Raw genomic sequence first — 12,598 nt, 5'->3', positions numbered from 1 at the left:
TCACTGGCCCTCATATGTGGGATCCGAACCGGGGCCCTCTGGCATCCCAAGCGAGTTCTTAACCATCGCGCCACTCGGCCGGCCCGATAATTGCTTTTTTTACACTTGTTTCAGAAAACTAACTTATGTGTGAGTAAATATGGGGTATAGTCTTAAGATAATAGATTTTACTCAGTTAGATGGTACTTCCTCCAGGAAGGCTCTCTTATCAAGGAACCACTGACATTTCATCACCGCCTTGTCCATACCAACACTATTGACTTGCTTCTGTTATTATACTTCCCATAATATGACCATGAGCTTCTTGAAAATAGAATTTATCTATTCATTTTTATGAACTGAACTGAGTTCTATAAAGCAGCAATTTAAAAACCTTTGCAAATATATAATTTAAAGAATGACACAGAACATGTCACCACTGGTGTGAGGAAAGAAGTAACACAGCAGGTCTTGCTGCTGATTAACTGCACGTCTCCAAAAGAACTATGATTGATCCCTGAGCAACCACTGGGAATATGGCCCTTGGAGTGTTCTTTACATTAGTGATTGATGATTTTGGTGTATACACTTGGAGCAATGAATTATGCCATCTGAGCTTCTTAGAGGTGCTTGGCAGAAACATCAACATTGATGAGGTACACCTGGTTTCACTGTTGAGGGACCTGAGATTGAGATGCTGCGGCCAGTTGCTAGCAGGATGTGTCTACATGACCTGCACCCCACATAAAAGCCTCAGACCCCGAGACTAGCGTGGGCTTTTCTGGGCAGAGATATTACACATATGTCCCTAAAATTTGCTGCCAAAGAGAAAGCATGTCCTGTGTGGCCTGGGAAGATGAAGGACTAGGAAACCCATGCCGGACTTCTCTGGACTCCGCCGATACACATCTTTTTCCTGTTGCTTTTGCTCTGTAATAAATCTTAGCCGTGAGTATAACCTGCTGTTGAAGCTTAAGAGTCCTTCTAGCAAATCACAGAACTTAGCGAAGTTGTGGGACCTCCAACACACTTGGTATGTACCACTTATAATTTGGTCAAACCTGAAACTAATATAATATTGTATGCCAACTATACTTTAATAAAAAAAATTGGTCAAATACTACAAACATAACTATACTGATTTTTTGGATTGATCTGTACAGAAAATGAAGTTTTCTCGATCCCAGTTTTCTAAGAAGTGTTTAGCAAACAGCAGCACATTAGAGGTGCTCAGTAAGGCAGCACCTGCCTTTTCCCATGCCTCTTGCCTCGCATGTGAAATGAGTTACTAAGTCCACATGAATCTCATTCCACCTCTGTCTGGAAATTCATGCTGCTCCTTGAACCTCAACATGGGTGAATTGTATGCTATGTGAGCTATATCTCAATAAAGCTGTGTTTTTTTAAGGCATGTAACAAAAAACAAAGCAAAAAAGAGCAATTTAACACATTGGTTAAGATGAACAATTCCACTTGTTCCCCTATGGCTAAAGCAGAGCTTAGTCATAAAAATGATTCTGGCAGTTTTATTAGAACCCAAATAGGACAATGCTTTTGCTTGAGATTTTTGTTTGTTTGTTTTTCCTTTGTGTTTTGCTTTATGAACAAAGTGAGCATAGACTACAACCACCCCAGGAGCCCTAAAGTTACTAGTAAGTTCGTAGGTGGTATTGCCCCAAGGAACACAATCAGTTGGTCATTCATTCACTCCCTCCCTCACTAGACAATATTTACTGATTATCAGTTTGTTTAAGACACAAGCTGATACAGTGGTGAACAATACCAACCAAGCTGGACTTTGCCCTCTCTTGGTACCAACCTGCTACCAGTTAACTGGTAAACCTGGGGAGCACTGGGATGAGTCAATTGGCACTTTCCAAAACTGAATCTGAGGTGTGTGGAATAAAGAGTAAATTTAAAATGAGATTTAGAGAGATGGCTAAGAGGGGCCACAAAACTATTTCCTGTAGGTGTTATTACTGTTAGAAAAACCATCAATAAGATGGAAAGCCATGATTATACTTCTCCTATTATTACTAGTGTAGATGTAGACTATAATAAAGTCCAACATTTCAAATATTTTGACCAAGGTAGAAAAAGTTGCCAGTGAGCCCAGGAAAGGGAGACATTGAGGATGCTGAGAAAAGTCCCGCCAAAGAAATCATATCCCATACTGACCTCTCTTCTTTTCCATCTTGTCTTCACTCCTGTTCCCACAATGAAAGTCTATGCCTCACTTATTGAAACAATAGAAGAAAATTATCAGGACATGAGTAGAATAGGTGAAAGTACAGGGTCAAGTGGATCCAGAGGAAAGCAGCTCACAGGTCTTGTTTTTCATGCCAAAAGAGTCCAAGAAACTTAGAAGGGTTTTGAAGATATAAATTTTGTTTTTTTCTAATATACCTAATATTCATGTAAAAAGTTAACATCAGGGAATTTGAAATTATAAACTCTCATTATTGAAATGGAGAAATACTGTGACCTAAAACAGACCAAATTATTTCATTATAAGTACTACCATGGTATTATTTGTATGGAACTGTAGAATGTTCTATCATTTTATTACTAATTTAGTAATAACATAGAAATGGGAGATAACATGATGAATCCAAAATATTCTGTCTTACTTGTTACAAAAGCTGAATGGTAATATCCACAAGAGATCCAGATGATGGGTTTCCCAACGGTCACTTGATGAGGCACACACACATTAGGTACATTTTTTAAACCAATTTGCCCTTCAGAATTGTCTCCCCACATAAAAAGCTTTCCATCCTCTATAAAGAAAACAAGGAGAAAAAAAAGTTTTAAACAGTGGCAGGGCTATCAAGTAATTATATTTCCAACAGCCCATTTATTTTTCAATTTAAAAAATTATGTGTCTTGAAAGAAAGTGCTACTAAGACACTTATACCAGCTAGCTACTTAAGAGTTCAATTTCTATTATGAAATGCTTCTGTAATGATAAAGGACAGAGAATAACCTGATGTAAATCACTTTAGTCATGTCCATATTTTTATCTCAATAGCCAAGACAGAATGTCCTTTCCTATAATAACCTTTTCTTATTTTAATGTGTCTAAATACAAATGGTTTCCTCCTTTCGAGCACTCTGAGCTGAATGACAAGTCCCAGGTCACCATGGCCTGGAAGAGCTGGCTCTGAGAACACTGTGGAAATGCTTTAAAGAAAGAAAAAAAATAAAATAAGTGTATATCCCCCCTTTTTTGTTTTACAATTTATACTTGAAACTTGTAATCTAGCTTCAGAGAAAAAGGAGATATATTAGCATACATAGCATCTCAAATACAGGGTAACTTGTGTTCTTTCTTGATCAGGGTTTCGATGTCAGCAAAAGCTAACCTAGGAAAATTATTGTGGAAAGAAATCATCTAGACTTATTTATTTTCCTCGTAATCAATTTTTAAAATTTAATCTTTGAAACAATTTAATAATAAGGCAAATAAAAGGCAAATTGAAAATAAGAACCAAGAGAGAAATGTCAAAATGCTAACTGTATGTTGCTGACAGATTGAAAGGATGGAGACATGGAGCCGACTCCAGCTTCTGGCAGCCAGAGCAATAGTTCTCGAGACTGGGACAAAGAAGCACACCAGCAGCTTCCTCAATGAGACCAGGTTCATCCTGGCTCCAAATGTTAAAGTTGTTTCTCATGTAGGCTTTTGATAGGGAGGTAGAGAGATGCAATGACTCTTATAAACTGTATTTTTTTTAATAAGCTGAGCCATCCTGCTACCTGTTGGCAGCTCAGCGGCTGCTCAGCTCGAGCTGGGACTCGAACCGCTGTTGCTCAGAGCTCAACCTCTTGAGCGAGCTCTTAACCAACTGATCCACTCAGCCGGCCCTATAAACTGTATTTTAACAACATATATCCAACAGATTTCTGTGATGTTTCTGATAGCAACTTCATTAAAACTGCAAGTATAACTTTCAGAACATATGATGAAGATATTTAACAAAAATAAGTAGACAGCATAGCTGAGAATTTATTTAACAATTACCTTCAAAATGTATGTTTACATCTAAATAAGCATACAATTATAACATATGTCATGATTTAAAGCTCTATTTTAAATGCATCCTGAAAACAAATGGTCAATGAAAGAAAACAAAATTGCAATGCTGTCTTCAATTTATTGAGTTGGTAATATCCTGGTCTAAAGGAAAGGCCCCAGCTTGAAATGCAAAAACATCTCACCAGTTAGTGCAGCTGAAGTGTTAGATCCAGCAGAGAGCTGTTTAAACTTAAACCGATGCTGGGATGCAAAAAATTCAATTAGATGAAAAGTATTTCTGTCTTCAGTGTCACCAAGCCCTAGCTGTCCTTCATTATTTCCTCCAGCTGCATATATTCTGCCTCCTTCTGCACATGGAAAAGAAAACATCAGTATACTATAGTCACCATCTTTATGAGACAGGCCAATGTATACCAGCTATTTCCTCTATTAACAGTGAAGAAAGTTGAAAGCTGACATTATACCACAATTTGGTACAAAACTTTATTCCATCATCATAAAAAAAAAGCAAAACAAGCAAGGTTATATATACATTTTTGTGAGATTTAAAAAATTATTCTAGAGTTCCAGTAACAATTGAAATGCACAGAATGTGTGGAATGTATTTTCTTACTCATGCAACACTCAATTAATTCAGAGCAGAAAAGAGGAAAGTAATTTCCAAATTAGTTTACAATCCAAATCAAACTATTTTAAAAGTGATATGGTTCATTAATTTTAACTTCCATACCCATTAAAGCTAAGATATAATAGGTAACAAATAAGTAAAATGAGGCAAATCCAAGAAGAACATAATTAGAAACATGAAAAGTCTATATTGTTTAAGTTTTTTAATTTTCTAGCTAACTAGGAAGGCAGTATAGCATTGTGTTTAGGAGAGAGGACTCCACAGCTAGACTTCTTGGGTGCAAATTCTGGCTTGTGTGACCTTGGGCAAGCTAGTCTTAACCTTTCAGTGTCTCCTTTTCCTCATCTGTAAAACAGGGATAATAATAGTGCCTACTTAGAGCTGTTACGAAGATTAAATTGGTAAACATTTATAAAACTCTTTGAACACCATTTGGCTCATTGGAGGCACTATATAAATGTTTGTTAATTATTTTCTTAATTAAGAAGTATATCATGCCTAGATAATAAACATTGCTAGTAAGCTCTAAAGTAATGAAGACTTTTTAAAACATATACATATTAAAAACTAGTGATATCTATCATAAAAGTGCACATGAAGGTAAAGCCTTGCTAAATTATAGGGGAAACTGAGGGCAAAATCAGCCTGAATCAGTAAAAATTTAAAATTAGATATTTTTTAAAAAATGAAACCTGACTGAGGAAACAAGACTAGCTTTCAAATGGAAGATACTACAAGGCCACATGGAATTGGACTACACCATTTAACACATATGGAGCAAACCAGAGTTGGTGAAATGCTTAAAGCAGTTCAGAGAACCACAGGCGTAAAAAGATGAATGGTCACAAAAATCTCCATGGAAGAAGTAAAACATATACTGCATCTTAAAAGATAAGAATCTGAGTGAGTGAAAAGACATTTCAGCAAGGGAATGGTATGAATTCAAGCAGAGAGGTGAGGAGGAGCCAAGGCAGTGAGTAGAGCCTGGAGACAAACGAAGCTGTGTGGGGAGGAAAGGAGGTAAGGACTGCTCAGTGGTCAGGTGTCTGTTTTGGCAGCATTTGTTGACAAGACTACCTTTTCTCCATTGAATTATCTTGGCACCTTTGTCAAACACTAGTTGGGCACATACATTGGGGTGTATTTCTGGACTCTATTATGCTCTATTAATCTTTGTCTATCTTTCTGCTAATAGCACACTGTCTTGATTACTGTAGTTTTATAGTAGGTCTTAAAATCAGATAGTGCTAGCTCTCCAGTTTTCTCTTCAAAACTGTTTTGCTATTCTAGGTCATTTGCTTTCCCATATAAACTTAAGAATCACCTTGTCAATTTCTACATACACATCCCCCCAACACACACAGACACAGACACAGACACAGACAGACACACACACACGCTGTTTGGAATTTTTTTTTTTTGCTGAGCCATCCTGCCACCTGTTGGCAGCTCAGCGGCAGCTCAGTTCGGGCCGGGACTCGAACCGCTGTTGCTCAGAGCTCACACTCTTGAGCGTGCTCTTAACCAACTGAGCCACTCGGCCGGCCCTCTGTTTGGATTTGTATTGAAATTGTGCTGACTCACATCAATAGGGTTGATTTGAGGGTGGGGTGGCTCCCACTCACTCTCAGAAAAGAAGAGCGAAGAGCAGGATCAGCAACAACCAGCCCCTGAGGTGTGCACACAGGTAAGGAGATGCTATCCCTTGACATAATCCAAGAAAACAAAGCTTTTTCTTCAGCCATTTAACATTTATCTGCATATTTTCAAAGGCAAACAAGTGTAGTAACCACTTACATTTTTTTAAAATCCTAATCTTACTGTTGCCAAGGTACAATTATTATTAATTTTACAAAGCCACAAATGTACTGGAGCAAGACCTCAGTCCTCACATTGGGTAGGAAGTCATACAGATTGAATACCGTACCTGTTGAGACGAGGGTGTGGTTCCGACCACAGGCAGCCAATTTCACCTTTTCAGGCTTTAAGTCTAAAAATATGACAATTAAAATATTTTGTGGTTGTGAAAATGATAAATAATACAGGTCAAATGATAACTAAGTGGTAGAACTGTAAATGAAACCCAGGCCTGTCTGACTCCAAAGTTGACTTCCAAACTACTAAACTAAAAGTTCTCAGAACTAGTTGTGCATCATAATCACCAGTGGATCTCTGAGAAAAATACAGATAACTCAGACCCATCCTGGGGAATGTGAGTCAGTAGGTCTAAGCTAAGGCCTAGACATCCATATATTTTTAAAAACTCCAAAAGTAAGTAATATGTGCTGAGATCCATTGCATTCTGTTATACTGCCTCCTTACCAACCTGTTCTATCACCCAATCTGCTATCACCATCATCAAGTTCACCTTTTACCTCACTCAATGAAAGACTGTAAGTCCAATATTCATAGGCATACATCTATGTTAAAGTTCTTCATTTATTCATTTACACATTTAAAAAACCTTTATAGGGGTGGCTGGTTAGCTAAGTTGTTTAGAGTGTGGTGCTAATAATGCCAAGGTTGCCGGTTTGATCACCGTATGGGCCACTGTGAGCTGTGCCCTCCTTAAATAAATAAATAAATAAATGAATAATTAAGAAAGAAAATCCTTTACAGAACACCTCCGAAGTGCTTAGCACAGCAGCTGCAAAGATCACTAAGACAGAATCCCTGGTCTCAAGGATCTTGTACTCTAAACAATTCTGTAAGCTTGTGTATTAGATAAGATATTTGAGAGGAAGAATTATAGGTACCATGAATATACCCAACAGTTTAGTAGACTGTGCCCAATAAATACTTTTTGACCAAGTACAGTACTTTAAAAGTTCCATAACAACACCTATAAATAGCATGGGTATGATAAATTACACTGAAATTTCAAGCTGAAATTAAAATTTTAGCCAGGAAGATAAAGTACTGCTCTTGTCATATCCCAAGGAATCTCCATTGCCATTCAAGTTTGGTTGATGTTCATAGGTTATATCTATACAGAAGCTTTACACATAACAGCGAGAAAGCTTTGTAAAGATATTATACATCCCCTATTTTCTGGGACAGTCCTGATTTAAAATATTTGTCCTATTGTTCTTGTAAGAACACTAGTACTAATTAACCACTGGTCTTGGTGTTTTGTTCAGTACATCTACTCACTAGATACAGCAGGGTCAAATGTGTTTTATAAAACCAAGGGCTAGCCGAGTGGCTCAGTTGTTTAAGCGCTCGCTCAAGAGTTTGAGCTCTGAGTAATAGCAGTTCGATTCCTGGCCCGAGCTGAGCAGCCGCTGACCTGTCAACAGGCGGCAGGATGGCTCAGCTTAAAAAAAATAAATAAAAGAAATAATAATAAAACCAGCAACAGCAAGGAACAATGATGTCTACAACTCTAACAAATGAGACAGAGCTCAAAATTCTAACATTATATTGTTTGTTCTATGTATATAGAAAGACAGTAATATTTAAGTAGATTTACAAACAAGGGAAAAAAATGTTCAAGTTCAATACTATAGAATCATTACTTCCTTTGTGGCCTCTGGGTTTAAAATCAATGTGATTTTTAGGCCCTAACATATAAAAGTAGTTCTAAGTATCATATAAAAAATAAAGTGAAATGCCAATAATATTCAAGTAAATATCAGAAAATAAAGAACTAAAGGCTTTATTACTTATAATATGACATTAAAGGACTACACAATCGATGAAAAGTACTTTATATAGTTTGTTATGCATTTAAAGTGATAAAGAAGACCCCAAACCTTTGATACACGTTGGTTTCCTAACAGTTGACTTTGATCCTAATCCTAACTGGCCCCAGTTGTTACTGCCAAACACGTAAAGTTTATTCTTTCCTGGTGGAGAGGAAAAAGAAATAATAAAATGAAGCATTTTCAACATAAAGTAATGTGAGATGAAGTCATCACAAAGCAACAAAAATGCTATACTTAAAAGGTGCCATTGTTTTCCATGTTGAAACAGGTTAGCCAGATTCTGTTAGATGTAAAGGAATTTCTAAGATTATATGGTAACAGTTTTTTGATTATATAGATATATTAAAATAGATTTATTCAAAAAAGTTGTGTGTATAAAATTGTATTTACACATACTAAGGGAACTTAAAATTTAAAAGGCTCTTTATGAATCAATTTATCAAGAATTCTTTGGCAAAATAAAAAAAACCCCAACACTTTCTATATATTTTCAGTATGCTTAAAACATAGCACATCTATAATATTTAGGATTCTCTAAGTATTACTATCCTCATTTAGGATTTTAATACTTACCTGTAACAACAGCAGAATGTTCATCTCCACATGCAAGACATGTAGCTATATCATTTTTAAACCAGAATTTGCTGGGAATATTTTCAGCAAATTTAGTTTTTCCAAATGTAAACACAGCACCCGAACCTGCAAATATATGATAGTTTCTATTTTACAACTTTTACTATGTTGCCTGTTACTAAAATATTTTTTTTCAGTAATTTATTCAGATTCCTCATCTCATGACAGCTTTGCCTCCAGTACAACACTATTTATGCCCTCCTTCCTCCACCTTAATTCAGTCTTACTCCTCAGACTTCATTCTAGTTTTATTTATGAAATCTACTAAATTAAATATCTATTATTCAGTTACTGGTGCAAAGTAAAAAATATACTATCACAAGGAGGGTAATCCTTGACTACTAGTAAGTCCTGCTGTCATCAGGTGGACCATCTGCTCCCCACAATGAGCTGATACAGTTGGTGTCTTACACTAGTTAACTCTTGACTGAGGGCTTTTCTCCACACATAGAAAGAGGACAGCATTGAGTTTCATCATCAGCATCATGAGGATGCAGGATGTTTGGTCCAGTACCATTTGGAGACCCCAAACCCGTATCAGTTCCCAATAATCATTTAAACACACACACACACACACACACACACACACACACTTGCACGCGCACACACGTGGAGCCAGATCCAACTTTTGAGGAAACTTCAAAGATGATCACACATAAAGAAACTAATAAGTACTAGAAAGAAAAACATAGTGAACATAAGTATTAATAATAAATATTAATGTGCAAGAGAGTAGCCACAAGGAAAACCTTTTGCAAACAATTGTGAGACATCTCAGTTCTGATAATTGAGAGGTGGGAGGCCAGGTTCTAGAATAGGCTGTGGGTTTCCCTAGAATGAATAGTTTTTAACTGTTTCGTCCTGCTCTGGCTCCCTAGGAAACCTTCCCTGATAGCCTCACTCCAAGTCAGGGTTTGGTGGTTCTGCTGTGTCCCCGTCTTCTACTGTCAAATGGTGTCGGGTATTGTCATTTTGTTTCCTTTCTTGTGTCCCTCACTAAGCTGTGAACCCCAGAAGGGAAGGAATCTATGTTAGAGCCAAAAGCATGGCAGAAAACGCAATACTTTTTTTCTGTGAATTCATGATTCTGCTCTAATCCAGTGCTTTTTTTCAAACTGTTAGCCATGACCCATTAGTGGATCAGAAAATCAACTTGGTGGGTCACGATGACCACTTTTAAAGGAATGTAATAGGAAAGATCGGAGCGCATCCAAAGTGGTCAGAATAAGGACCGCCTCATGAAACGTCTATTTTAGTTAGACATTTGGTACGTGGTTACCTATGTATCTTGTCACGTATTCTTGAGCTCAGGGAAAAAAAATCATTAAAAACCACTCGCTAACGGTTCCCTCCTCACCCCCTTTCTCTATGTCGTTTTCCTCATCTTCTTTTACCTCAAGCCCTCTTATTACCCACTCTTTACGGCATTCAATACATAACTGGATGGGCCGGCCGAGTGGCGCGATGGTTAAGAACTCGCTTGGGATGCCAGAGGGCCCCGGTTCGGATCCCACATATGAGGGCCAGTGACACTGCCCTCCACAGCTAAGATGCTGAACAACAGCTCAACCTGGAGCGGGGCTGCCATGAGTCCCCGGCGACGGCGTGGGCTGCAGTCCCTGTGGCAGTGGATTGCCATGGGCTACCGTGTGTAGCCAGCAGCCAGCGTGAGCGGCCGGCAGCCGCAGTGAGCGGCGGTCCAGAAGCCGGCGACTGATCTGCCTCGCCCGGGAAGAGCGCAATGATGGTGCCAACTTGGGCCAGTGAAGCAACGTCCTCCACAACTAGACTGAAGAACAAAAGGACAGCAACTTGTCTGTTCCCATCCCCCCAATTCCCCAATAAAAATCTTTAAAAAAAAATACATAACTGGATCCCGAGGACCTCGAAGGAGGTACTTTTGGGAAGTTTAGAGAGAGGTAAAAACTGCCCGTGCCTTCTAGAAACTCATCGAAAGTGTATTAAAAACAACAACAACAAAAAAGGCACGCACCCCCTTCTCTGTTGTTCCCCCTCAGGTCCCTCCCCTCCTTTTTCCCCTCAGTCATTCGCGGGAGCGCGGCCAGAGCTCCGGCCCCAGTCGGGCGGCCGCGGCCCAGGCCTTTCCCCCGACGGGGCCGGCCCGGAGGCGGGGCCTGGCTGTCTGTCCTTCCGCAGACCCTCCCTCTGGGCCCGCTGCCACCACAGCGGGCGCGACTCACCGGGCACCACCTTCTCAGGTTCCCACATGCCAAGGGTGACAAGAGGAGACTGTCTCTGAGCCGGGAAGATGATATGGTAGTTTCATTGGGGCCTAAGGCAGCGACTCAGCCCCAACTTGAGCCCCGGAAGCCCCTCGTGCCCCCATGGCGACACGCTGAGCATTTGTGACGACAGCGTTCCCGGAAGTCAACAAACAGCAACCAAGGGCAACAAAGGCGGGGCTTAAGTACGTGGGGCGGGGCCGGGCAGGCGCCGCAGCGGGGGGGGGAGGCTGGGAGGGGGGAGCCGGGGCCAGGCGGCCAGTGGGGCGCAGGCGCAGACGCAGCGGAGGGGGCGGGGAGGCTGCGCGCCCTCTGGTGGCCTAGAAGGGTGGGGCGGACACGCCGCGCAGTGGTGCGCGGGAGCGCCCACGCTAGCTGTGGTGGAGTTCAAGGCCCCGCTGGGAACCCTGTCAGGATAGTGACAGACGTCACAAATATCACATACTTTCACTCAAGCTCTGACACAGGCAAACGTTGACACACAACTGTAATAATACTCGTGATAGTGACCATTTATAACTAAATGAGATAGGCACTCTGCTAAACATCGAAAATTGCATTTGTATTCCCAACATCTAACAACAAACTTGGCATATACTAGATGTTCATTAAATCTTTATTCAATGAATCAGCTCTCCTACAGCCCTATAAAGTGGTTAATGTTATCCCCCGTTTACAGATGTGTGGATTATACAATGTGAAAGCTGGAATTCTCCCTGCCAGTCCAGCCTGTATGCTGAATGGCCCCCCTTGTGTCCTGAGGTGTACAGTCTGTGACAGCAATATAATCAAAGAGGTTCACCAACAGCAGAATATCATTGCTCTAGAATTTGCCCAGAGATGTTATAATTTTCTGGAGGCAAACAGTTTGCAGTGCATCAACACCTCACCATCATAAAACAAAGAGGCAAAAAGCCATCTTCCAGGATGAGATGTTATGGGCATAGGCTCTAGAATCAGACAAAACTGTATTCAAGGATTCCCTGAATTCCTATGTCTATGGAAGCTTGTTACTGACTTTTTCAGGGCATTTGAATTACAATTGGGAGGGGGGAAATATCATTGATATCTTGATAGGGATTGCATTGAATCTATAGATTGCTTTGGGTAGTATGGACATTTTAACAATGTTAATTCTTCCTATCCATGAGCACGGATGTTTCCATTTATTTGTATCTTCATCAATTTCTTTCTTCAGTGTCTTATAGTTTTCCGAGTACAGGTCTTATTTACCTCCTTGGTTACATTTATTCCTAGGTATTTTTTTTATGCAATTGTAAATGGGATAGCTTTCCTAATTTCTCTTTCTGACATATGATCTCACTTATATGTGAAATATTTCTAAAGAACAAAATAAACGAACAAACAA

At 39.6% G+C, this 12,598-nt stretch overlaps 1 protein-coding gene across 2 annotated transcripts in view; it reads right to left on the bottom strand.

Annotated features, from left to right (window-relative positions):
• The window catches only part of SRPX (sushi repeat containing protein X-linked), a 186,926-nt gene extending 175,568 nt beyond the window's left edge, over positions 1–11,358 (bottom strand). Inside the window, exons 1-7 of one of the 2 annotated variants that reach the window (XM_019650206.1) lie at positions 11,188–11,358; positions 8,927–9,052; positions 8,402–8,494; positions 6,574–6,636; positions 4,201–4,365; positions 2,610–2,759; positions 2,158–2,205 (exon numbers count right to left, since the gene is read on the bottom strand). In XM_019650206.1, coding sequence (XP_019505751.1) covers positions 2,158–2,205; positions 2,610–2,759; positions 4,201–4,365; positions 6,574–6,636; positions 8,402–8,494; positions 8,927–9,052; positions 11,188–11,215 — 673 coding nt within the window. In that variant the 5' untranslated portion in view covers positions 11,216–11,358. The remainder of the gene's footprint in view (positions 1–2,157; positions 2,206–2,609; positions 2,760–4,200; positions 4,366–6,573; positions 6,637–8,401; positions 8,495–8,926; positions 9,053–11,187) is intronic. The other variant, XM_019650213.1, reaches the window with a different exon arrangement.
• Positions 11,359–12,598: the final 1,240 nt, after the last annotated feature.

Source organism: Hipposideros armiger, unplaced genomic scaffold (genome assembly GCF_001890085.2).
Source record: "Hipposideros armiger isolate ML-2016 unplaced genomic scaffold, ASM189008v1 scaffold_7, whole genome shotgun sequence".
Classification (NCBI taxonomy): Eukaryota; Metazoa; Chordata; class Mammalia; order Chiroptera; family Hipposideridae; genus Hipposideros; species Hipposideros armiger.
This window is presented reverse-complemented; position numbering and strand designations above follow the sequence as displayed.